This window comes from Podarcis pityusensis, assembly GCF_964106645.2.
Source record: "Podarcis pityusensis genome assembly, chromosome: 6".
Taxonomy (NCBI): Eukaryota; Metazoa; Chordata; class Lepidosauria; order Squamata; family Lacertidae; genus Podarcis; species Podarcis pityusensis.
This window is the reverse complement of record NC_138030.1, coordinates 96752523-96780399: the sequence shown is the minus strand read 5'-3', so window position 1 is coordinate 96780399 and position 27877 is coordinate 96752523. Positions and strand designations below refer to the sequence as shown.

General features: G+C 46.2%; 1 protein-coding gene across 1 annotated transcript in view; it reads right to left on the bottom strand.

The window, feature by feature from the left end:
* The window catches only part of LAMC1 (laminin subunit gamma 1), a 118363-nt gene that overhangs the window by 37365 nt on the left and 53121 nt on the right, over nt 1-27877 (bottom strand). Inside the window, exons 2-5 of the mRNA XM_081012022.1 lie at nt 15933-16237; nt 10763-10893; nt 8484-8650; nt 2960-3148 (exon numbers count right to left, since the gene is read on the bottom strand). Coding sequence (XP_080868148.1) covers nt 2960-3148; nt 8484-8650; nt 10763-10893; nt 15933-16237 — 792 coding nt within the window. The remainder of the gene's footprint in view (nt 1-2959; nt 3149-8483; nt 8651-10762; nt 10894-15932; nt 16238-27877) is intronic.

The following is a 27877-nucleotide window of genomic DNA, read 5'->3' as shown; positions in this document are numbered from 1 at the left end:
CTGAAGTAAAATATGCAACATGTGTTAACCATCTAACGGTTTCCAACCTACACACTCAAATCAGGACTTATCCTATATTGAAGCTGCAATCATCCATAATTTAATACTTGGCAGTTATATGGTGTGTGTTCCCCCCCACCCAGTGGTGCATATACTTAGACAAGAACAACCTTTTGCCCCAATACAATGTAAAACAAACTATTTTGATTCTTGTTGGCACAGCTCAGAATAGGCTAAGCCCATGCGCACAAAAATCCTGAACATTCTGTGAGGCAAAAGAGCATGAACTGCGCTGCTAGTTATTTAGTTATATGGTGTTTTTGAGAAGTTCAATATCCAGCTGTCTGTCCACTGCAATTGAGGGAGTTTAAAAAGCAGCTTATGATTTGCTTGTCAATTGTAGGAAGCAGCAGACTCCACTCCCCCCCCCCCCACTCTCTTTTGCTGATCTGAGTTATAACCTGGGCTTTGTGTATATAATTTCATTTATTTAAAAGCAATGTTATCATATCTCTCTATGGGCTGCGGGTTGTAGAACGTTCAGCTTCTACATAAATCAGACCAGCAAAGCCACAAGACCCTGGTGTCCTATTAAATACATAAAGCAAAAGTCTAGCTTTCACTGAGGTGGCAACTTGAGTCTGGACTGCAGCACTTCCAGCGGCAGGTGGCGGTTCGAGTGATGAAATGCTCCATGAATAAGATTCCTCAAATAAAGGACAGCAGATGGCAGGAAGAAGAATTCTAGCACAGCCCTTTTCCTTTAAGGTGGCCCTTGTCTATTGGCAGGGACTGTTTCTGTACAGAGGTGCATTCTGTCAAAGAGCTTCCACCTGGGCTCTGACGCAGCGCAGACTCAGATATCCTGGGCCTGTGGCAGCCAGACCAAATGCCACCAGACCCAGCAATCAAAAAAGCTTTCACAGAAGACTTGGCAGCCCCCCCCTGCCCCAAAGGCGAGGAGAGATGTCCACTCTCAGACCTCACCTGGAAGGTCATTCCATAACTGCAGGGCACGCTGACTTCACCCCCAACCATTTTAAGTTCCTATACTGAAAGAATACAGAACCCAACTATATAGGCTTTGGGGTTTCATAAGCAAGAGGCTTTATCTGAAATAATATAGGTCACAATCCATTAAAGCACGGATCAACAATCAGCTTCCCAAGAAGCCCACTTCGATAACACACTCTAAATAATCCTGCTGGCAAGTTCTCTTGAAGCATATGCTGTGTCTCCACGTATCTTTTCCCTCTAGGTTGGTGACTGGCAGCGCAGGAAGCAGGCTAGCTGCTGCCTCTTACATTAAAGCAGAGGTCGACAACCTAAGGCACATGGGCCAAAAGCGGCCCATGAGGGTCACTTAACTGGCCCATGAGCCGCCCCTGAACTGAGCTGCCCGCTCAGCGAGTCCCTAAACTGGCGCAGTGCGGCGTGGGGACTCTCTCCCGTGGCTCTGGAAATCGCTTCTGTGCAGGCACACTTTTCAGCGTCTGGGCATGCGCAGAAGCGATTTCTGGCACCACGGACATGCGCAGACATGATTTCCGGTGTTGCGATGCGCCGGCCCGGCCCATGGAGGATCTCCGTGGGAGTGATCCGGCCCATGCCCGGTAAGCCTTGCTGACCCCTGCATTAAAGGCTTTGAATGGCAAGGCTTGCTGAACTGGGCCTAGAAGTTAACTGGCATCTCAAAGCATTTAACTTCCAAACTAGGATGCACTGAGATCATTTGTGTTGTTTTTCAGTGGGTCAAGTATCAGTAGTTTAAAGAGACATGGATGACATTAAACAGCTAACTTCTCATTAGCATTGCAAGAGGTTACTTCATCTTTAGGCTAGAAAAAGATTGACACAAAAAAACCATTAAGAGGATTAAAACAAAACAGATAGATTTAGCAACAAGCTCACAAAGACCTTTACCATATACAGTCAACAGTCTTCCTTCAAGCCAGCAATTATTTAGGAACAATTACTCAGGCAAAAATGCCATCTTAAATCAACACACACACTTTAAATATGCACTGGCTGCCTGTTGTGTCATGGAATATACTACAAGGTTTTAATGCTCCTTATCAGGCCTTCTAAATTTGCCGTTGACTGAAAAACCAGTCTTCATTGTTGCAACCCCACTTGGCATTTACACTTGGCACAATAGCAAAATAAGAGTCTGATCACAGCGTTAGCCTGACAGGGAAACACATAAACACAGCTCAGATCAGTGCCTGAGTTGGACACCTCAGCTATATTACATTCTGTAGATTTTATTGAATATGTGAATCTGGATAACCACTGTTTAACATTTTAAACACTATTCTACTAATGCCCAAGTACAGATCTCTGTTCACATATCATCCGTTCTAGAACCACAGAACTGTAGAGTTTGAAGGGACCATGAGGGTCATCTAGCCCATTCCCCTGCAATGCAGGGATTTGTTGCCCAACACAGGGCTCAAACTTGCGACCCTGAGATTAAGAGTCTCATGCTCTACCAGCTGAGCTGTGACCAAGAAAGAGAATTCAAGGCACACCAGAAGAGGGTTAACCTCATCAGTCACACCAGATAACTTGAATCACTAGGCACAGCAAGGAGGCTTAACTCTCCACTCCTGTTGGAAGAAGCACGTGGGGACATCACTGCCTCTTCCATAATGGGCCCCCCCAGCGCTGATCGTGGGTGGCCATGCCCCATGGGCAGTGCAACCCACTGGCCCCTTCCACGTGATCCCTGCAATAGACAGTCTCTTCTCCATCTCACATACATCCCACCCATTAGGACTACAACCATTTTGGTAGGCCCCCTACCTTTTAAAAACTAAAGCTGATTTAAGAGCTGACTTCACACAAAATGTTATTCTGGTTGTTACAATTTAAACCCACAAAGCATGCCAAGAACTCTCTCCCTTTGGAAGCTTAACAACTGAAAAACCCAAAGAGATTCACCATCTCTGCCACTCACCCACAGGGTTGCAGTTACACGGCAGGCACGCTTCCTCACTCCCAAGGCGGTAGAAATTCTCCCGACATCTCTCGCAGTTTGGTCCGTCAGTATTACCAAAGCAGCTTGTGCAGTGGCCACCGTGGCCCGTGGAACGGTAGAGTTCAGGATCAAAGTAGCACTCCTGTGACCGGCCATTGCAGTTACAAGCTAGAGGTAAGGAACAAACATGTGCTTGTTTAGTAGGCCACTAAGCACATCTCCCTGCTAAACCCTTTTCCATCTGCCCAACCCTCCAGGCAACAAATCCAGAAGTAAACGCTACCAAGTCTATAAAGTTGTAAAAGAAGATGCTCAGTCCAAAAGAAAAATGCAGATTAATAGAAACACCAAATGGCTCAGAATGAAAAGAGGTTGGGGAGAAGTAAAGAGATGAGAAAATTAAGCAATTGTTTCTACCTGTTTGGAGATGATGCAGTAGCAGTTTGGGACCTCAGATAACATTCCAGGTTTACCATACAGAATATAAAAGCTCAACAAGTTCAGTGATTTTCAGAAAGCTAGTTCACTGTGGTTTCCTTCATATTAGTTTAGGGGGACACCAAAGGTAGCAGAGGCTGAGATGGTTGGTGAAGCTTCTGAACTGGAGCCAAAAATCCCATAGGTTGGGATGTAGTAGAGCTTAGTTTCCTGCTGTTCTGGTTTTTTTTAAAAAAGAACACCAAGCCATACAGTGGTACCTCAGGTTACATACACCTCAGGTTACAGACTCCGCTAACCCAGAAATAGTACCCCCAGGTTAAGAACTTTGCTTCAGGATGAGAACAGAAATCGGGCTCTGGCGGCGCAGCAGCAGCGGGAGGCCTCATTAGCTAAAGTGGTGCTTCAGGTTAAGAACAGTTTCAGGTTAAGAACGGACCTCCGGAACGAATTAAGTACTTAACCTGAGGTACCACTGTATTTTGAACTAAAAAAGAAATAACGGCCAGCAACATGGGCTCTATCCTTCAATTCCCATGTAAGCTAGAACACAGGCAACATGCTCTTTTACACACACACACACACACACACACACACGGAGTGCTCTGCTTATGAACTTCGTGCTACGCAGACCCATTTCTGGTGCACAAGTCAAGGCAGGTGGGAACGTCAGGAGAGAAATCTGCTAAGGTTCGTACACTGTGTTCCAGACCCCTTTTGCCTGGGTCTTGGCGTACATGAGGGAAACAGCTAGAGTGACTAAGGGTGCGGGTGCAATTCCTTAGACTTGGGGGCGGGGGGAGGGGGCCAAAATGGAAAGCCAGGGTTGAGCTCCCAGGCCCCTAGCTGCCAATCCACAGAGCAGAGTCAAGCTGACACACCCTTCCTGCGTCTGCAGTGTTGAGCTGCTGCCTGATCCTCAGTTCAGCAGCTTTGGGGTAAAACCACCCCAAGGCAGAGGAACCGCAGGGAGCTGCATAGGTACCATGGTGCAAACCAGAATAGCACTACAGTGGTGCCTCGCAAGACGAAATTAATCCGTTCCGCGAGTCTCTTCGTCTTGCGGTTTTTTCGTCTTGCGAAGCACGGCTATTAGCGGCTTAGCGGCTATTAGCGGCTTAGTGGCTTAGCGGCTATTAACGGCTTAGTGGCTTTAAGAAAAAGGAAACAAACTCGCAAGAACTCGCAAGACGTTTCGTCTTGCGAAGCAAGCCCATAGGGAAATTCGTCTTGTGGAACGACTCAAAAAACGGAAAACTCTTTCGTCTTGCGCGTTTTTCGTCTTGCGAGGCATTCGTCTTGCGAGGTACCACTGTATCCTTATGGTTCACCTGCTCTTGCCCGAGGCTCCAGGAGGTGGAGGCAATTAGCCTTTGTCCATGAGCATGCCTTCCCCACCCCCCACCCCAAAGGGCTGGAGTCGCGATATGTTGCTGAGTGTACTAGATTTTCCACCCGGCTGTCTCTCCAGCTGTGCCACAGTTTCTAGCCTTCCCACAGCCCTCCCACACAGTTTACGCTGCTCTCTGGCATGCAAACTGCAGGGAAAGATAGCAGCCAGACCAGCCTGCCCCAGCTGCATCCTGTGTGTCTGTGCATGTGAATGAGAGAGAACAAACTTTCTGCTTTCCTTAGCACAGACAGGCCTAATTGCTCATGTCTAGGACATGGAGCAGAACAAGAGCCCATCAGACACCAGTTTCGTCAGGCTTTCAACTCAAGTCACAGACTCACATATACAGCTGGGAACTTTCAGCATACATATGAAGCAAGTTAGGAAGAAATGTTGTCTTCCCTCTCCATGCAGGAAGCTAGCGATTCTAATGCTGGAGGCCAGAGCACACTAGCGTGCAATGAAGCAGGCTGAACTGTGCCTTCAAAAATTAAGCCATTGTGTTGGGTGCTCACCAGAGTGCAGAGTCTCCATGCAGCACAGACGCTATACCCCACCCGTCAAATGTATGGGAAGGAACAAAGCAGCACCATACAGCCTGTGCTACAGCTAAGAAGCGTGGGGGAACTCCAGAAGCATCACCATAACTCAAAAAGTGCAGGCCCATCGCAGACTGTCTGGGCAGAGGGAAATGCAAGATGCTGCAAGGCAATTATTATCTGCAGTTACAAGGAGAATGCCTTCTCACAGACATTTTCAATTCTTATAGCAAAATGTTTCAACATCCACATTCTTTGGTTCCTCTGATAGAAAGAAGGCTGTTTCCAAGCGGGCAGTTTTAGGGTGTGCACAGAAGGCCTTCGTTTTGCTGAAGTGAAGCCACACTGCTTGTATCCTCTGGGCTGAGGCCATGCAGTGCTGAGGTGTCCACTGTGTGCATCCAAAAGTTCTGCCTTCTTGCTAACATGGTTGGATCTGCCGGCACCTCTGTGCCAATTATTAAGTCCGACAAGGCACTCAGAAATAAAGTGTATGGCAACAGGTTGCTCCACCTCTTTTTTTGGTCAAAATCACTGATTTGGGGTTTCTAAAATGTGTGCATAGGTTGGTTGTAATTTTACCTGCATACTGAATATGACATTCTTTCTTTCTCTTTTCTTTTCTTTTCTTTGCATTCAATGATATAAATTATTTTGCATGACCTGCAGGTGATGTTCTGTTTGAAGTGATACGTTCTACCTGTCCTGGTGCTTTGAAGGTAGCTATATCTATGGAATACGCACAGGTGATACAGCACTTAGAATTACAAGGATAAGACCCAGGATTGCTTACGTAAAGCTCTCACTAACAGTTTGCATAGAATGGAAGGCTGGCAAACTGCAGTAACAGGAGGCTTGCTGATAGCAAACTCTGAATGGTTTGCTAAACCTAAGAACAAGTAGCTTTCTCTGATTGCCAAGTGATAGCTAGGAGATGGTGGGTGGAGGTCTCCCACACGTGGGATACGTTGCTCTTTGCCAGGTGGCCCCTCACTTTGATGGAGCTGCTTTTCTCTAGGCAGGATGGGAGCCCAATGGATGTTGCAATCAAGATGTGGAGGATATTCTTTTTTGCAGGAGACATTGTTTATTTTCAGTGATCCTTTGGTGTTTTATCTTTGTGGCAAATGCATTTGATTCTAAGAGCCGGTTTGTAAACAATTCTTTATATGTTTTGGATGTCAGGATTTCCAGCACAGATGCGTGTGAGCATCACTGGCTTATGTTGTAAAGACTGGTGACTATTTTGTTATTTCAACAGTGAGGAGAACATTTCATCCAATGACACAGTGAGAAACGCACAGCTCAGTGATGTGCTGCCCATTATGGAAGGGGATGGGGAACTTGATATGCGGCTGCTCTTCTTATAACATGCACTTATATCCAAAGATAGGACTCAGGGGGTCATTTGAGAGTCTTCACTTGAGTTTCAGCTAAATTCATGGTGCTGGATCATACCTTGAAGGAACGAGGGTTCCAGGGAAATAATTTTCACAAAAACAAACATTTCTCAGTTTCTTCAGGAGAGATCATTTGCATCTATAATCAGAACTCTATTGTATTGCAAACCTGGGTCCACTGAAAAATCTCTGAAGGCCAGAAATACTTTGCAACTCCAGAATCAAGAAGATATAGTAACTATCAGATCCAGCAATTAAAATAAACTGCTTTTATCAATACTTTTCTCCTCTTTTTTAAAAAATACCTCTTTCTATGATCACTTCAATTGATTCCCAAGGATGTCACAGAACAACTAATAATTGCACACATAAGCCTTACAACAGTTTCCCCCTGCTTCACTGTCATCCTATTCTACTGTACATTCCGGACAGAAGATAAATCTGCCTGCCACACACTGCAGTCCTCCCAAACACCACCTGGGTACCATATGTAAGCACTTTTCCCACAAGAAAAGCAGTCACTATGGAACCAACTGTAAGGTCCTTGCGCAGAATAAAGCTCTGGGCACCAGGTTAATTTTGATGGACACATCTCACACAGACGGTTTCTTGATGCACCTAACCCACTACACGACTAGGGTATTTTTTAAGCCTGAGGGTTACAGCAGTTTCGAGGAAGACAGCAGTCCCTTGTACTGGTTTAAGCTCAAGTCCCATGCCTTTCTCCCCATCAGAACTTTGCACCCAGAATGAAAGACAAGAAATTCAAATTTTCTCCCTTTTCTCCCCCTAAGGTTTGGAGTTTTACCCTTTCAAAAAAGAAAGGACTGCCTGCATACCACAAACCCCACAGTAACTCAGAAAAACAATAGGTCTTGGGTAGCATCCAGAACAGAGTTCCCAGATTATTATTATTATTTGTTTAAACAACCCAACCACCAAACACTTTCTAGTACTAATGGCTACAATGATGTGCTTTAAAGTATGTGGACAACACCTGGGAGAAGTATCAAAAGCCAAAGGGATTGCTGAACAGGATTTCTACTAGTTAGAGGGCAAGGCTTCTGTGGGGTTGGACGGGTGACCCTTGGGGTTTGTTTCCACCTCTTCCCAGGACTAGGAGAAGCAGAGCAATATATGCAAAGGGAGAGTCCTGCATATCAGCTTGTATATTTCATGCATATTATAGAATTCCTTTCTTGTGACTGCGGAATCTGGGTCATCCTGGCACAGATTATCTATTTATTTTCATCCATAGAACACAATTCCTGGTGATAATTAGTTAACTCCAGAGGACTATGCTGAATCAACAATGCATAAATGAGAAATACATTTTTTATCTTGCAGTTGGGTAAATAGATCGGTGTGCCAACAATAACCACAGATAACAAGCTGTACAGCACCTAGTGTGGTCTGAATCTTGAGATACAAGACAAAGAATTACCCAACACTCTGCAGGTTCCAAGGCATTTCTACCACACAACGCAGGCCAACTGATAAGAGGAAACAAAGACGTTTGAGGTAGAGTTTAAAATAAGCCAAGCTCCTGAATTAATACAGGATGACAAGAGACAGGAAGGGACTGGATCTTGCCAGGAAGGAAGAGAACACTCCAAAGAGCTTTAAAATTGGCTACCTCCCACATGACAGTAGGAGGTGATGAAATAATTGGCAGGAAGATTTTGCTTCTTAGACAAAGCCAGATTATTTAAGAACAACACCAACACACTTACGCAAACATTCGTTGGCACTCTCTGCCGTTGCTCTTCTCCAAGGCCGGTCGTTGTAAAAAGGGAGGCACTTTTCACAGTCCACCCCAAAGGTATTGTGCTTGCAATTGCAGGACAGCTTTCCATATTCATTCTTCACACACTCGCTTGCGTGGCCGTTGCATTTACACCTGCATGGTAGGAGCAAGACTTCAGGAAGAAATGTACATCTTGTGCCCCACAAGAGTCCAAACCTCCTACACAAGCAGACTGACTCACATCAAAGGAACTCCTGGGGTCTGTCTGTTCCTTCCCGCCTCCACCCCAAGGAAAGTGATTCTCAGGGCAGTGGAAATTTCTTAACATACAATGAACCAATACAGTCACCCGACCTCTTTCAAGTGACGGCTAAAGCAAAGTAGTAGGTGAGAAAGCAATTTCTAAACTTTTTTTTCTTTAAAAGAAAGAAACCGAGCCCAATGTGCTTCCATATTCCTTGAGGAATCATCTTTTATATTGCCAATGAAAAGCGTGCAGTATAGACAGGCAAACAGGGACCTGTTGTAACATTTCTACCTTTGCTGCCCTGGACTTCTTTGGGAGAAAGAGCAGGATAGAAGTAGCAATAATTATTCCAATATAGCTTTCAGGTGCCCCTCTCACATCCGCTCCACCATGTTATTATGCAGTTGATTTCTCCAGAGTTAGCCCAAACCAGTGGCTCTCAAATGGTGTGACACACCACACTAGTGTGGCAGGAGAGAATGGCAAGTGTGGCAGGAAAATTCAAGGACAATCAGTATTATATTTTAGGAATGATTCATGCTCTAACGTAGCTGCATTGTTTTATACCTTCTGGGTGTCCCACGATCATATGATAAAGTAGTTGTGTTCTATGTTAAGCACTGTTCGGAGTTGTGTCTTTTTGTTTTCCAACACATTTCTCATCAATAAAAACATTTGGTGTGGTGCAAGCAAATTTTAATTCTGACAGTGTGGCCCAGAGGAAATTTTTTGAGAAGCACTGATTTAGACACAACCCAAGTGTTATCAAAACTCAACTGGGTTTGCCCTCATGACTCCGACAGAAGTGTTATTGTTTTACAGACTGAAGAATACTGACACATCTAAGTGAATCAATGGCAGATAAGGGATGCTGATATTATTGAAAATGAAACAAAAATGCTACTAGCTCCCACTATGCCAGAGCACATAACTTACTGGGAGAGCAAACATGATGAAGTTGTGCAAAGCAAGTTCAAAGTTTACAAATGATACGTACTCTGCGTACCTACTCTAGCAGCCAGAGTTTAGTGGCTAGAAGTTCAAAGTGTGCATTGTGAGCCAAGAAGCCCAACTTCTACCTTATTTGCCTTATGCAAACCAGCTCTTCAGCGTCAGTTGTCTCCTTCTTCCACATCTTTGCATGGGGATAAATATACCGGCCTAACTGAGAAGGCTGTTGTGAAAGTTATTGATGTAATATATACAAAGTGCTCTGAGCAAGTTGGAAAAGTTAAGTATTTGTATGGAAAGCTTTTATAGACAACTGTTAGCTTAAACAAAGTCAGGGATAAGGCAGAGCTGCAATTAACACACAACCATTAGCAATACTTTCCCCTGCTTCTCATCTGAACTGTTGAACAATTATTAACCAGTGAAAAGGGTTTTCAGCAGGGGGCTGGTCTACTGTCCCTCAGACCTTGTGTGGGGCTGGACTATATTTTGGGGGGGAAATAAAAATGAACAAATTCCCATGCCCCACAAATAACCCAGAGATGCATTTTAAATAAAAGCACACATTCTACTCATGTAAAAACACGCTGATGTAAAAACACACTCATGTAAAAACACACCATCCGCGGGCCGGATTGAGAGCGCTATTGGGCCGGATCCGGCCCCTGGGCCTTAGGTTGCCTACCCATGGGTTAAATTCTCATGTTTGGGTTTTACTTTATGACAACCTCTTTTAACATGGACAGAGACTTTTCATAAAATGTAAACAACGCCAAGTAATTATGAGAAGTACTACTGAACTTTATAAGCTTGACCTGGTTACATGAATCTAGTGCAAATGAACTTGAAGAATACACCATAGATATTGGAATAGTCCTTGAGCCTGTTAAATACCAGTACACAAGTTCAGTAACAGATGATTTATTAAGTCATCATTTTTAAATGAAAAATCACTTCAACTTTGTGTACATACAAATAAAAATGGGGGGGGGGGGTGCAGTCAGAAGCCCCAAGCAAACACTTATTTAAGATATTAAATATATAATTGGGTGTGGTTTACTACTTACCTGCCACCCACAGCAAAGTCAGAAATGGCATAGTAATAAGACTTGAGAACTTTGGGATCATTAAAAACTTCATCTCCAAAGGTGTTCAGGCGATTAAGGCTGACTCTGATATCGGTAGCAGTTACCCATTCCTAAAAGGGGAAATTGAAATGAAGCCACAATACACGTATGAACAAGCCACAGCAACACTCAATGTATAGCATATATTCTATGTGACTCTAGCCAAGGTTTGTGTTTGGCTTATTGCTTGTGGTTTGCTTGGGGAAAACAAACCCAGAGGCAAGGCTCAGGTGTAGCGCTAAGCCACACACAGCAGCAGGAGGCGGACGGACGGGGAGCAGAGCACCCAAGACTTGGTCCTGCTGCACCTTCTGCTTTGAACCACAGTCACCTGTAACTATAGTTTAAAGTGACATGCAAATGAGGCCATTGCCAGTAGGCCTGTTGGGCCTTGTAGTTCCACATTATTCATTATTTCCTTGAGAACACAACTCATCCATTATCAAAACTCGTTATATATTTTTTAAAAATCCCTTTATAACCTCACGCGAGAGCCTCTATGAACAGAATTTTAAAAATTCTGTACCAACTGTGCATTCATTCTTCAACCACCCATCTGGTTACTGCTCTGTGCTGTGACAACTATAAAGTCACAAACAGAGCATTTGGATCTGCCAGGTTGTGCAAAACCTGCAGTCTCTGGACACATTTATTATTATTATTATTATTATTATTATTATTATTATTATTTGAATTTATATACCGCCCTATACCTGGGGGTCTCAGGGCAGTTCACAGAATAAAATCAAGATGTAAAACCACAAAATATATAATAAAAAGAAAAACAACAACCAAATACCCCCACACACAAAAAAGCACATTTTAAAAGGGCATAGGATGTAAATCAGATCAACCAAAGGCCTGGTCAAAAAGGAACGTTTTTGCCTGGCGCCTAAAGGTGTATAATGAAGGTGTCAGGCGAACTTCCCTGGGGAGAGCATTCCACAGATGGGGAGCCACTACAGAGAAGGCCCTGCTCTCGTGTTGCCACCCTCAGAAGGGCCTCAGAAGATGATCTCAGGGTCCGGGTAGGTTCATGTGGAAAGAAGCAGTCCTTGAGGTATTGTGGTCCTGAGCCATCTAAGGCTTTATAGGTCAAAACCAGCACTTTGAATTGGGCCTGGAAACTAATTGGTAGTCAGTGCAGTCTGACCAGAATCAGTGAAATATGCTCAAACCGTCTTGCTCCAATGAGCAACCTGGCCGCTGAATTCTGCACTAGCAGAAGTTTTTGAACAATATTCAGAGGCAGCCCTACGTATTAACACATTGCAGTAATTTAACCTTGAGGTTACCAGAGCATATACAACAGTAGTTAGGCTATCCCTGTCCAGATAAGGATGTTGCTGGGCCACAAGCCAAAGCTGGTGGAAGGCACTCCAGGCCACTGAGACCTTAGCCTCAAGCGACAGCAAAGGATCCAGGTGTACCCCCAAGCTTGTACCTGCCCCTTCAGAGGAAGTGTAACCCCATCAAGAGCAGGCAGCCTTCCAGCCCATCCGGTCTAGGGAACCACCCACTAACCGTGCCTCAGCCTGATCTGGATTGAGTTTAAGTTTGTTGGCTCTCATCCAGTCCATTATCAAGGCATTTCCACTGCCTCACCTGCAGATGTAAAGGAGAAATAGAGCTGAGTGTCATCAGCATACTGCTGACAACGTGCTCCAAAGCTCTGAATAACCCCACCCAGCGGTTTCATGTAGATGTTGAACAACATGGGAGATAGGATTGAGCCCTGCGGAAGCCCACACTGAAGGTTCCACAGGGCTGAAAAGCATTCCCCAAGGAACAGCCTCTGGGAAAGACCATCCGAGTAGGACTGGAACCACCGTAAAGCGGTGCCACCCACCCCTAGTTCGGAGAGTCGCTCCAGTAGGATAACATGGTCAATGGTATTGAAAGCTGCTGAGAGGTCGAGAAGAATTAACAGGGACATGTTTCCCTTATCTCTGTCTCGACAGAGGTCATCATACAGGGCGACCAAAGCAGTTTCTGTGCCCAAACCAGGCCTAAACCCTGATTGAAATGGATCCAGAAAATCAGTTTCTTCCAAAAGTGCTTGGATCTGGTCTGCGACTGCTCACTCCAGAACCTTGCCCAGGAAAGGGAGATTAGCAACTGGCCAGTAGTTAGTTGGATTTTCTGAGTCCAGGGAAGGTTTCCTAAGGAGTGGTTTTACCACTGCCTCCTTCAAACAGGCAGGAACCACCCCTCTCGTAAAGAGGCATTGATCACCTCCCTGGCCCAGCCAGCTGTTCCTTCCCTGCTGGCTTTTATCAGCCAAGAGAGGCAAGGGTCTGGAGTGCAAGTGGTCGCTCTGACTGATTCCAGCACCTTGTCCATATTGTTGAGCCTTACCAACTGAAACTCATCCACCACAACAGGACTAGACTGTGCTCTGGACACCCCATGGGATTCATCTGCTATAACAGCAGAGTCAAGGTCTTGGTGGATGCAAGCGATGTTATCCTCACAATGCTTTGCAGACAAGTCACAGAGAGCTACTGTTGGTTCTACCATCTCCCTTGGGCCAGCCTGGAAAAGGCCCTGTACAACCTGGAAAGGCTCTACCGGACGACATAATGAGGATGCCATGGAGGCAGTAAAGTAGGCCTTTTTTGCTGTCTTCACTGCCACTAGGGAGGCTCAATAATGAGCCCTTACCAGTGTTTGGTTGCATTCATTTGAATCTTTCCTCCACTGTTCAAGCCATCTCCCAGCTTGTTTCCTTGCCCTTATCTCCAGAGTATACCAGGGGGCCAATCGGGCTCCACGAAGTGGGAGAGGGCACTCAGTGGCATTGGGGTGTTCCAGAGGTCAACCAGGGCTTCAACAGGTGCACCAGTCATATCAGCCAGAAAACCCCCCAGAGCCATTTGGAATCCCACTGGCTCCATCAGCCGCCAAGGGTGGACCTTCCTAATAGGTCCCCCATCTCTGCAGAGGGGGAAAAGGTGCTGAAATTCTAAATCTAAACAGGAAGTGACCACAACAAGGGACTGATGTCAATGTTCCGCACATTCAAATCACCGTCTTCCTGCCTAGTTGAAAAGACAAGGTCCAGAGTGTGGCCTTCCATGTGCATTGGGCCGGTGACATGTTGGGACAGCCTCATGGTTGTCATGGCAGCCATGAAGTCCTGAGCCACCCCAGAGCCAGCTGCCTTGGCATGGATGTTGAAGTTTCCCAGAATCAGCAGTCTGAGAGTCCTCAACACCACCTCCAAGACCAGCTCTGTCAGCTCAGGAAGGGAGACTGCTGGGCAGCGAGGCAGGTGGTAAACCAGCAGAATCCCTAATCTGTCCCGATTGGCCAATGCCAGGAACACACACTCCAGACCCCCCCCCCCAACTGGACAGAGACCCTAGGGATAGAGAGAGAATCTCTATAGACTACAACAACTCCCCCTCCCCGACCCTCAAGTCTGGCCTGATGGTGCACTGAGTACCCCGGTGGGCACAGCTGGGTGAGACCAACTCCACCCTGTTCACCCACCCAGGTTTCAGTGATACATGCCAGATCAGCCTCCTCATTGATAATCAGATCATAGGTGGTCCTTCCCTTCCCCTCATATGAAGCAATTCCCTACATCTTACCCTGGTAAATGGAAAATGGCCAGTGATGATTTGCCTCAAGACCAACTGTCACACACAAGGGGAAGATGGAGCCAGGTTCAGGTACATAATACCAAAATATGGCTTAGCATTACATCTGAACCATCCCAACAGCTCAACTCAACTAAGCAGTTGAGTCCTCAGGGATGCTAGCATATCTTGGGATTTATTTCTATCCCATATCCTTCTTTCTAAATGGTTTGGAATGCTTTGCCTGGTCCAGGAAGTAGGGGAGAAATTTTAAAAATTAACCAAAGATATGTACATGTTTGCTGGAAGTTTTCCAGTCTCAGAACCAAGTACCCATGTATAATACACACAATGAATCATACTTACACGAATGCTTTGTTTTAAATTCTCAGCTTCCGCTTTCCCATAGACTCACCACAACCCAAGGGAAACCAGCATAATTGCTCCAGAACAGATACCTGCCCCAAGGCTCTAAGGCTCAAGTCTGTCTTTTCTTGGGAGCCTGAATTCCAGCACATACTGAAAAATCATCAGCGAGGCTTTCATGTTCACAGCAACCAGTATTTTTCCTGTTCATTTCACAGCTTTAAGATGTGCTGATGCCAATTTGAAAAGGAAGCGGGCGGATCCCACGGAAAAACAAATACAACAGCGATGCAACACAACAGTTCTGTTTCCCTTAAAAGGAAGCTGCCTGGTTTCCTTGTTAGGAGGTGTGACAGGATGTAGATTTAAATGGATCAGTTAAACAAGGGGCAGTGATGGCCCCCAACTTAGATCGCTTTTGAAGAAGATTAGACAAATTCATAGATATTAAGGCTATCCAATGGCACTGTACTTCTGAATAATGCTGCTGGAAACTGCAGGCGAGGAGAGTGCTGTTGCTCTCAGGTCCTGCTTGTGGTCTTCCCACGGCCAGTGTGACAACAGGATACTGGACTAGATGGGCCACGGACCTGATCTAGCAGGCTCTTCTTACGCCCTTATAAAAATCTGCACCAGTTTTCCCCTGCAATGAACCACTGGACCTACACGGTGGACCACAAAAACAGCCAAATTCCCAAGCTCTCCCATTACCGTTTTACTAATTATTCTTCATCACACATGTATATCGGTCTCCTTCAAAGGAGCAGACAGGTTGTTCTGTGGTTCCCATTCCTTTCAATAGAGATTGTGCCAGAGAATGTGTGAGGAATCGCACCCTGAGGCTCAGATCTGTCCATTCCCACTGTGCTGCACTCAGGCGCAAACCTGAAGCTGCTTCACGTCTCACGCCAGGGGTCTCCCTGACCAGCTGCTAAACAGCAAGATACAGAACACACCTGAAGAAGCAGGACCATAGATAACCTCGTTAACTAATGAAAACTGGAGCATGCTGTAGGCCTACATTGGGGTTATCCATAAAAAGTAGAGAGGAGCTGCCTAGTGTCTTCTTCTGGTTGTACCCAGGAGAGACTTAGATATGAAGAACTGAGATGTGCCTCAGTCACAGCCTCTGATCCAGATCCAATCCCCATTCTCCTTACCTGTAAGACAGGGCTGTTGTCAAAGTTGTAAGCGCTGGGCCTGCCCTCCAGTGTTGAAAAGGCTACGTTGCCTCCCGTGAGTGGAGAGATGTCACTGAACTCGTCTGTGCAAAGGGCCTGCTGTTCATCCTCCCCGGTCCTGATGAAGGCACGGCTGGATTTGCGGTAGGTGTTCTCGCATGAGCCACTGTAGTACTGGTAAGGCACCCAAGGACCGTCTTCCCGAGTGCGTTTGTAGATGGCAAAGCTCTCCGGCCGGCTGGTGTGAAATTTCAGGCGTACGTATGTAATATCAAAGGCCTTTCCTGTAAGAGAAGAAAAAGTGTTGAGAGTTTGAGACTAAAACACAAGAGCAGGAAGAGAGAGAAATGTCTCTTCGTTCTTTTCAAAGTCTGCAGGGTCGACTTGCTATAAATGTTTGTGTGAAAAATCAGAATGAGAAGCTATGTTTATAATATCAAAACAAAACGAAAAGGCTATGTTTGTCATACTGTAAACTTGTAAATGGTCGCTCTCCTGGTTACTTGTGGCAAGAAAAGACATTAGGCAATAGGTTAGAGGGAGTTTTAGCACACTAGATGAGAATGGACACTTCTTCCCAGCTGAAAATGTGCCACAAATGTTTTAGAGTGGTGTGCATACACAGCTTTGTCATTTTACCTGCAAGGAGTGCAACTGGTATTTATTTTAAATTTTTCATAACAGCACAACTGCCCACTCTGTCATTTTACTAAAGGAACAATTAATCAATAGCATTTGTATCCAGCCCGTCCTCCGCATGAGCTCAGTGCAGAATGCATGGAACTTATCCTTTATTTGCCAAAGCAAGGTAGGCGAGTGATATATTGACCTGTCCAAGGTCCTCAGTGAATGTCATGGGGTGGACAGAGATTTTAACTCTGATCTACTGTGCCTAAGTACCATACTCTACCCGTGTCAACTCATGGGATGCAACTGTGGTGGTCCTTTCCAAGGACACAAAAAGTAATCTGCAAATTCACTTTTTGGACTCTGACATGCAACAAAACACTTGTGTGTATCTTCTTCCCCTATGCCGACAATGCCCGAGCAACTGAGGCTGAGAAGGATGAAAGAATCACACTCCAAAAGTTAGCACTGAAGAGAGGAGTCCTTGCTCCAACATAGGTCTCACTACCTCATGCGCATATGAAATGTGCAGCCGGTCTGCATGCAAGTCAATGAAACATGAGGCTTCTCCATGCAGTTAATGCTTGATTTGGCCTGAAAGGAAATCTGAGGGTGCAATGTTAGTAGTCACTGGATTACACTGTAGGGTTGCACACTACTCACCCAGCACAACGTGTAATATGGAGATAAAAGGAACAGGTAACACAGCACCGTCCTAGGCCAAAGTCCCACTTCTCCAGCACCCCATTCACAGTGTCCAGCCAAATGCCTATGGGAAATCTGCAAGCAGAACCCCAGTGCAACAGCACTCTCCGCATCCGATTCCCAGAAACGGGTAGTCTCCACCATATGGCCGTTGTTGCTAGTATCCCCTGATAACCACAAGCCCCATGCATCTGTCTAATCCCCTTTTAAAGCCATCCATGCTGGTGGCCATCACTACATATTATGGGGACAAAGTCCAGTTTAATTTTGTGCTGTGTGAAGAGGTTCACTGGATGACACTGAGCATCTACATTTTCCACACCATGCACAATTTTGTACATGTTCCCCCTCTTACTCGCCCTTTTTTTCCTAAAAAGTCCCAAACGTCACAACTTTTCTCCTAGAGCAATTGTGCCCTATAAGCTCAGGGTTACTGGAAGCTTCTCTCTCTGTTTCAGACCAAACCCCAACCTGCTATAAGGGGCTGATACATCTGGACAACACAGCACGGTTGCTGTGCAAACCACTTAGAAGCTGAACTACACTGCAGGGTTGTCACTCTCTGGAGAGCCCTTGCCAGACAAGGCAGCGCCAGAAAGACTGTAAGGCAGCTTCCTAAGCAAAATATCTGGAACACTTGAAAGTCTATATAAACGCTAAATAAATAAATGCTAAAAAACACACACCCCATTGCTTTGTTTTGAAAAGGTACTCGCATAATCTTGAGCCTCACATAATCTTAAGATCTCCAAGACAGAAGACATGTTTCTGTGTATGACACTGAATGTGCAGCAACTGGTTCAGAAGCGCAATATCGTTTCCCACAAAGATGATGGGCTCATACTTTCACTTTCCCTATAGTTGACACAGCAAAGAGGAAATGCTGGAGCCAAGCCAGAGAACCGGGAGAGTCGGGCCTCTTGTTGTGACAATCAGAGCCTTTGTTAGCTCCTCATTTCGTGCCATTATGGTTAGGATCAAGGAACTGTTTTCGACTCAACTTAACCATCCCAGGAAGGAAGAAAAGGGGAATCCCCCTTTGATACTAATTCTTTGTAGGCAATCAAATGAAGAATAGCTTCAGGATTTATCAGCTTTAGCAAAAAGCAAACAAAAAACCCACTCTCTTCCACCCCACCCCCCACCCACCTACATACATTTCCCACCCAGTTTGTGAAAAGAGGCCTCTCCATTATAGATTCTTTCCATTTGCTGGCATATCCCCAAACAGGCTCAATAAACATCAAATAAACTAGCCATGATCATCTTTGCATCCTAGGAACGTGCGGCACTCCAGCATTTCACTCCCTTTAGCTCAGCGGTTTTACGAAGTATCTCCCTACAGGGAACTCTTTCTTCATCAAGTTATCTGAAAAGGAACCCCAACCCACAGGAAGGTGGTTTTGGGGCACACTGGGGGGCAGCCTTGCAAATACAGGTGCAAATGCTGCTACCCCCAGAAACTTTTACCGCTTATACATTGATGGTCTGGAAACAGAACAGACGTTGGGGCACAGCCCAGGGAAAGGGAAGCACTTTTAAGGTCAACTGTTTTCAATGGGAAAATCCACTGGTAAGCTTGAACTTTGCCTCCATTTGTCACCTCTCTTCTAGTTACGAAAGCTTCCCTGTCTGGTCAGCTGGATGCAAGTCATAGCTTGCCACAGCCAGCCAAATGAACAGCTCTTTTCAACAGCTGGAACACATGCCATTCACATGGGTTAGTGATGGGGCTCCCTATCACCAAGGCCAGGGATAGGAACCTTTGGCTCTCCAGATGTTGCGGAACTACAACTCCCATCAGCCCCAGAAAGCATGGCTAGTAGCTAGAGGTGATGGGAGTTGTAATTCAGCAACATCTGGAGGGCCAAAGGTTTCCCAAGTGAACTGTAAATGTACTCTGGAGCACACTTTGTACTCTCACATGGTTGTGCATTGCAGGGCCAGTGATGAAGGGTGGAGGGCAAGATGTCTTCAGCATTTTTGGTGTTTATTCCTCAGCAAGACCATCGGTAGTAGAGGACAGTTTGAAAGGAATTGATCTATTACAGCACTGCATCAGCATTATAACAGCCTAACTGTTAGTTGGGGGATTTGTGGCCCAGTGGGAAACATGCTGCTCTTGGCCTAATTTCATGAAAACCTCAGCATCCTCTGGCTCTCTGAAAGCCACATGCCTATGGTCCTTGCCTGAAATCACTTCTGCTTCGTATTTGTGTTGGTGTGCATAGAAATGCATGGGGTGTTAGAGGAGGGTTAGTGCCTCTGGTGAGGGACATGCTCCTTCTGGGTAGTCCATCCACCACGGGTCTCCACTCTGCACTCAGCTCTCAACTGTGACTCATAGAAACTGTCAGCATTCAATAGCAGCAACATGCCAGGAACGGCTTGGACTAGGCTAACCAGGTGAGGGTAGCAAATGAGTTTCAAATCCTTGGTGCTTTAGGGACTGCATGTGAAGATAAACTCCAGCCAATTGAGTGGACGAGACCAGTAATGGGTCTAACAGTCAAGAAGGCGGTTTCTGCACATGCTGTAGAGGGAAGTGAGGGGCAGGTGAGGCCCGTCAACCTAGGAAGGTAGCCCACCTAGGAGAAGGAAAACACTGGTCCTAAACTTTTGCTGCCTTGCAGCTACACTCATTTGTAAGAGTGGCTTCGTGAGTAAACCCTGAGGAACAATCTGTACCCACTGACTTGTGGGACATCTTTGGGAGAAGAAAGGGCTCAGGAGTAAACCCGACGCAAATCTGGAGTGGAGTCCCTAAGGCAGTTGGATGGTGTCTTGTAGGTCTCCTTCTGGCAACTCCTGAAAAGAATAGGAGCCGGGGCCATGGGGACTTTGCCCCCCCCCCATAAAATATCTGAGGGGGCTGGAGCCCTCCAAAGTTGATGGGCATTGCCATTCAACTGGTGTGCATGCATCACATCATGTGATCAATTATGTGGGGCAGGGCTCACCTTACTCAAGTTGGCACCCCTGCAACCACACCCCTGCCAAACATCTTGCTCTGCTTTCCTCACATCCGTGAGGCTGAGAGAGAGGGAGGTCTCATCATCTAGGCAGCCCAGGACCTCCAAACATTCTGCCCAGGCTTGTCCCCTGGCGGGAGTCCACTTTGGTGCTGCTAATGCAGCATGAATGTGATAAAGAAAGAAACAGGGGGAACACACGTGTAATCCTGCAACAATATATTCTCTACCCACGCTGGCTGCAGCCTCCCCTCCCAAACTTTTCCTTTGGGGCAAAGTTCCTTAAGTGGGGAAAAGGTTCTCCCCAGCAAAAAGGCAATGGCGCAAAATACTTAAAATTATGAGGCATGTTCTCTACCGTATCAGCTGCGCAGTGCGGATGGCACATTTTTGAAGGGGTGGTGCTGAGAAAGTGACAGAAGGAAAGCAGCTTTCATTTATGCATTTATAATGGACATGGAGAATCCATTATAAGAGCTTCAAGAGTTACATGTGGGGGTGTAAAAAAAGCCCACCCTCCTTTTTGAACTGGGAATGAAATGAGCATTCTTAAGCTTCACTGTTCAAGAACACTGGCACTTCTGTTAAGAGACGCTTCAAGGATTTTTTTTTAGCAAGAGCTTGCTAGACAGCCTTCCACCACAGTTGTAGCAACAGGGGATGGTGCTTATTGTTTTCAGATTTTACAGTGGAGCACACTGGCTGCCATTCCTCAGCCTGGGTGCATAACTAGGAATTATTTTTATTTTTTGTCAATGGCCTCCTGAAAGGCTCAAGACAAATGACTCCTGTGCTACTCCCAGTCCACGAGGCAGCCAAATGCACTGTGGGCTCCCCTTGCTCTTATGTCCTGGTGGCATCAGAAAGAATAAACCTGAGGAAGAAGAAGAACTAGAGAGCTGCCCCTGGGGTGCCTGAAGCAGTTAACAAGAGTTACAACTGTGGGAAGAGCCTATAAATAAATAAATAAATAAATAAAGCTCCCACCCCCACCTTCCTCTCAGGGCTTCTTGGCTGTGAGAAAAGTTCCCAGAGTGAGGTGTACAGCTGCACACCAGCTGTTAATGTTTCACCTCAGTGGGCAGGACTGTATGCACACACGATCTCACCATAATAAATGCATTCTGCAACCAAGCAACAAAAGCAGATACAACAGAATGCCCTTTGCCCAACACTGCAACAGAGATGAGGATAGTTTGTGAATGCATGTGTGCAAGCACAAGTGTGTGTGTGTGTGTGTCTGTAACACACACACACAAACATGCACAATTCAAGCACAAAAGAACACACAGCCATTTATGACTGGCTAACATCTCAAGGAGCATAGATTTCTTAAACTTTGAACAACTTCAGTTATCCCACTGTTGCCATAACAAGTCACCGAGATTCCTTTCCCCACGAAAAACTGTCATGTTTGCTGTGGCACCTTAAAGTCTAACAAATTTACTGTGACACAAGTGCTTTCACATATAAGACCCTATTTCGCATGCTCAATGTGGCTTGTGAGAGGTTGTCAATGTTACACACATGTGGGTTTGCAAGGTGTGTGCAGTCACCTGTGCACTTCTTAGTCATGCGAGGAGACTGGTGTGTAACAACGCAATAACTGCACTTCTTAGTCATGCGAGGAGACTGGTGTGTAACAACGCAATAACTGCAATAAGATGCACTAGCATATTCACAGTTTCATTGGGTCCCTCAGATTGTCCCTGTTGTTGTTGGCACCTGTCAACAACAGGAGTGAAGTCAAATCGCTGTGTTAGCAGCACTGAAGTGACCTCCTCAGGGTGAAGCCTGTATGGAGGTCCTGGGCTGCCCAGACGACAAGACCTCTCTCTCGGTCTCGCTGATGTGGTCCAAAGGAAAGCACAGCAATATATGTGGCTGCAAGCATTCCCAGGAGGAGGCGTACAATGTGCCATGCAACTGTCTTAGGAACTCTACTCTGGATTTTTTTACTCCTTAGTCTTTTCTTCTTCCAAAGATATCCTGCAAGGCAGTGGAGGTTTCGGAACAGAGTTTTCCTTCCCAGGTTGAGGAACCCCATCTACTCCCGACTTCCTTCTACAGCACAGGCAGAAACTGCCTTGACAGTTGGACCCATTTAATGGTCTTGCTCCCTCAGTGCTATAATTTATGTGTGTACTCATCAGTACATCTCTGCAGCGGGTGGCGCTGTGGGTTAAACCACAGAGCCTAGGACTTGCCAATCAGAAGGTCGGCGGTTTGAATCCCCGCGACGGGGTGAGTTCCCGTTGCTCGGTCCCTGCTCCTGCCAACCTAGCAATTCGAAAGCATGAAGTGCAAGTAGATAAATAGTTACCACTTCGGCGGGAAGGTAAATGGCGTTTCCATGCGCTGCTCTGGTTCACCAGAAGTGGCTTAGTCATGCTGGCCACATGACCCGCAAGCTGTACGCCGGCTCCCTCGGCCAATAAAGCGAGATGAGCGCCGCAACCCCAGAGTCGATCACGACTGGACCTAATGGTCAGGGGTCCCTTAACCTTTACCTTTAAGATAGCAGTAGAAGATGCTGCCGCTGTAGTGATAATTACATATAAGCAGGTATGCAAAGAATTTCAGCTCACATGATACTTCTTCCATGCAAATGCATGTAAACATGAGCCCGTATTTGGGAATTTGATAACAATGTATAAATTGACCCACAGTGGAAGAAATAAGGAGTTCCTTTCTCCTCTGGAGTGCTTAAGCTTAGACTGGAAACTGCAGTCTTTGTACTGTGTCACGCAGCAGCAAAGCTTGCACTAAGAACAGCAGGACCACAAGGGGCACAGATTTTAATAGCAAGTGCCAAAGCCAATATATATTTTTAAAAACCTCCTGGCACACAACCTCATATTTCCTAGGTTTTGTTTCTTCCATTTCAACCCAAGCTAAAACACCAATAACCTGGATTTGCAAAAGCAAGTTTCTGGAGAGGCCCTAAATGTGGGCTCCTTCCATCAATGCTGTCCATGGGAAAGTCTAGCATGCATGATCTAGAGAGGCAACAAGCCTTAAGCAAAGGCAACTAGATGTTTTGCTTGCAGGTGTCATATTATAAAACAGTTCAAAAACAGGCCACTGTGCTAATGCAACAGAACAAAACCCACAATGGGTCAATAAAATACTAAAGCTTGGGTTTCAAAAGGCTGGGGTGTGCATGTGGCTTTTCAGTCTTCCTTTTCAGCAACCACCCTGGCCCCAAATGTTGGTTGGCCTTCCAGAAGTGCCCCTCTGAAGCCATCTCTCTTGCTTCCTTCTCAAAACCCACCTTTTCCATGAAGCATGTAGAACAGTCAACTAGTCCACATAACCAGCTGCTGTAACTAAGCTGAAGTATGTGTAACCGAAAATAATAAAATATTATTTATGGTTTCCTCCTGCTCCCATTTCCCTCTTTTTTCTCTGCTGTCTCAATTTTGATGTTATAAGCCCCTCAAAGCAGGGGCTGCCCTTCCTGAATTTGTAAGCATCTTGTATAACATTACAATGCAGGCAATACTTCCCATTTGTGCATGTTTGGCACACGCATGACCGCTGACACACATGCCGTTTTTGGCACCGGAGGGGGGCAGGGGCAGAACGGGCTTACACGTGTCCCACTGACATGCTCGGTGCCTTGGAAGACAACCCCTGTGTAAATGGGGAGTTGCCTGTGTATAATTTTAATAGATAACCAAGGTATCCCTCAAAAACTTCACCTTGCGAGATTATTATTCCTAACATGGAATTCAAAACATGGTCCCATTACAGCACAGAGGATTCCAATGAATAACAAGTAAGAACAGAAAAATCTCCACGAAAGTTGGGTAATCCCAAAAGGTCCAGACCTTGCTCTACTGCTTAGTGGCTGCTGAGAAAGTCATTCACATCAATTGTTTTTCCTCTCCTATATGCACCACAGGACATGGGGGGGGGGAGCATAATAAATTAAAGTTGCTAGAACGCTTTGTAGTTTGCTGTTCAGCAATTAGGTACCCCTGCCCATACGGGCCAGTCTTGACAGACTCTAGGGTTGTGCGCTCATCTCACTCTATAGGCCGTGAGCTGGCGCCGTCCGCAGACACTTCCGGGTCACGTGGCCAGCGTGACGAAGCTGCATCTGGCGAGCCTGCACCAGAGCAGCACACGGAACGCCGTTTACCTTCCCGCTATAAAGTGGTACCTATTTATCTACTTGCACATAAGGGTGCTTTCGAACTGCTAGGTTGGCAGGAGCAGGGACTGAACAACGGAAGCTCACCCCGCCGCGGGGATTCGAACCGCCGACCATACGATCGGCAAGTCCTAGGCACTGTGGTTTTACCCACAGCGCCTCCCGCGTCCCCGTTCAGCAATTACTGGAAAGAATAAATAAGCAAGCCTTTTTCTCCCAAAAATCCGGCTCGGAGGAAAGGCCACAAAATTGGGAATGTTTGCCTGTTTTAGAAATAACTGTTTCTGAGACAAAAAGGTTTACAACACAGATTACCACCAAACTTTCTGGTGTTGAGGGATTAAATTTTTTTATCACTTGCTTTTATTTTAGAAGTTATTTCTAAACCATTTTTGGGGGGAAGATGGGCGGAGAAACTAAAGAGTGATGAGATAAGCATGCTTTTATTTTTAATAACAAAAAAAAACCTCACTACAATTAGACTCTTAAGGGGCTTGCCAATTGGCAGTTTGAATCCACACAATGGGGTGAGCTCCCTTTGCTCTGTCCCAGCATCTGCCAACCTAGCAGTTAAAAAGCCTACCAGTGCAAGTACCGTATTTTTCGCCCTATAGGACGCACTTTTCCCCCTCCAAAAATGAAGGGGAAATGTGTGTGTGTCCTATGGGGCGAATGCAGGGTTTTGCTGAAGCCTGGAGAGCGAGAGGGGTCGGTGCGCACTGACCCCTCTCCCTCTCCAGGCTTCAGGAAGCTATCCGCAAGCCTTGGGAGCCCGTGGGAGTTCCCCCCGGGCTCCCCCGGCTTGCGCAGAGCTGCCTCTTATCCCGAAGCCCCGGCGTGCTGAGCAGTCGCGCCGGGGCTTCGGGTAGCTCTCCGCAAGGCGAGGGAGCCCGGAGCTGGGCATCCGCGGCTTGCGGAGAGTTGCCTGCACGCTGAAGCCTGCGCGCGCTGAAATCAGCGCGCCCAGGCTTGGCGCAGCTCTCCGCAAGGCGCGGGAGCCCGGTGCTGGGCTCCTGCGGCTTGCGGAGAGTTGCCTGTTCTGGGGGCTGGGGTCGGGGGAAGCTCGGGCTTCCCCCGCCCCAGCCCCGCGCCTGGGGGGGAAATAATTTCCCCCCCTTTATTTCCCCCCCAAAAAACTAGGTGCGCCTTATGGGACGGTGCGTCCTATAGGGTGAAAAATACGGTAGATAAACAGGTACCGTTGTGGTGGGAAGGTAAACAGCATTTTCGTGCACACTGGCACTCGTCACGGTGTCCCGTTGTCAGTTTAGTCCTACTGACCACATGACCAGGAAAGCTGTCTGTGGACAAAAACCGGCTCCCTCGACCTGAAGCGAGATGAGTGCCGCACCCCATAGTCGCCTTTGACTGGAATTAACAGTCCAGGTCATTTACCTGTTTACCTTTTTACTATTTAGGAGAAGCTGGGAGGGGGAAGGGATTTGGAGCCAAGAATCAGTAGGTGGGAAAAGGTAATGCTATTCTAGGCTGCACAGAATCACAGAACAATAGAATGGTCAAGTTGGAAGGGACCCCTGAGGGTCTTCTAGTCCAACCCACTGCAATGCATGGAAATGTCAACTAAAGCATCCATGACAGATGGCAATCCAACCTCTGTTGAAAAACCTCCAAAGAAGGAGAGTCCACAACCTTCTGAAGGAGTCCATTCCACTGTCAAGAGGGTGCAATGGTATGTTACTTCAAGGGAAGTAACAGTACCGCTCTACTCTGCCTTGGTCAGTCCACACCCGGAGTACCGTGTCCAGTTCTGGGCACCACAAATCGAGAAGGATACTGACAAGCTAGAGTTGTGTGTGGAGGAGGGATACCAATATGATTAAGGGTCTGGAAACCAAACCTTATGAGTAATGGTTGAGAGAGTTGGGTTTGTTTATCCTGGAAAAGAGGAGACTCGGAGGAGAGATGAGAGCCATCTTCCAATATTCAAAGGGCTCTCACATGGAAGATGGAGCATGCTTGCTTTCTCCTTTTCTCGGTCGGGTAGGACCAGAACCAATGGATTCATATTACAGTGGTACCTGGGTTTAAGAACAGCCCTGTTTATGAACTATTCGGTATTCCGCAAAACAGTGTTCCAGTTAGCGAACTTAACCTCGGTCTACAAATGGAAGCCGAATGGTGGAAGGGCACCAGCAGTGGGAGGCCTCATTAGGGAAAGTGCACCTTGGTTTAAGAATGGCTTTGGTTTAAGAACGGACTTCCAGAACGGATTAAGTTCGAAAACCGAGGTACCGCTGTACAAGAGAGGAGATTCCAACTCAACATCACAAAGAATTTCTGACAGCATGGGCTGCCTGACAGTGGAACAGACTCCCACAGGAGGTGGTAGACTCTCCTTCCATGGAGGTTTTCAAACACAGGTTGGGTAGCCATCTGTCATGGATGATTTGACTGAGACTCCTGCATTGCAGTGGGTTGGACTAGATGACCTTCAGTCCTTTCCAACTTTACAATTCTATGATTTTGTACTCCTCTGCTGAAACTACCTCCCTCTTGAACAGTTTCTCCTGGGGGGATATGGCTATCAGGGTTCAGCTACACATGTTTATATGTAACATGTACTTAGGCCCTATGGGTTAAATTGCACATTTACACCAGCAAACAAGTGTGCATGCTTAACTCTTCCGACACTATTTTTCTTTGCAGCCAGGCTTCTAGTTGATGTCCAGAACCAAACCAGCATATTTTAAATAGAAAACAAAACCAAAACCCAAGCCCAGTCATTTCAGCATGCCAGTGTCAGAAAGCCTTTAAAGAAATGGTTTATTTATTCCAAAGAAGAGCAGAAGGTCAACTTTTGCCTTTCTTCAGATGCCAAAAATATTAGGGTTGGCTTAAAGGATGGGCTTCATGCTACAAAACTAGCTTCATTATTTTTACTTTATACTAGCAAAAGGGATGGGCTTTGTGCTACAAAAGTGGATTTTAAGTTTTATATTAACCTTGTGCTGAGTTACTCTGCACAAAAGGTGCATGCAGGTCTAAACAGAATGGATAGAAAATGCATTTAACATGTTTTCTTCAGAGAGGAGGTGTGTTAGAAAGTACAGAAGCAATATATTTTCCTCTTGCAGAAAGGAGAGAGCAACTTCAATAATCTTGATGAAGAAAGATAACTCTTTCAAAATTACTTCCATACCTGTTCCAGCTTCATTCTTTGAAGATTCTCCGATCTGGTGGAACGCTCTGTCACAAGAGACTAGGGCCCTGCGGGACTTCTTTCCGCAGGGCCTGCAAGACAGAGTTGTTCCACCAGGCCTTTGGCCAGGGCACAGCCTGACTCCCTCCTTCGGCAATCTTTGCGGAGCTCTGGCCCAATGGTTGCCATTGGTTTGATTTGAATTAATTTTATAAGGAATGATTTTAGAGTGTTGTGTTGCACTGTGGTACTGTTTTATTGTTGTTAGCCGCCCTGAGCCTGGCTTCGGCTGGGGAGGGCA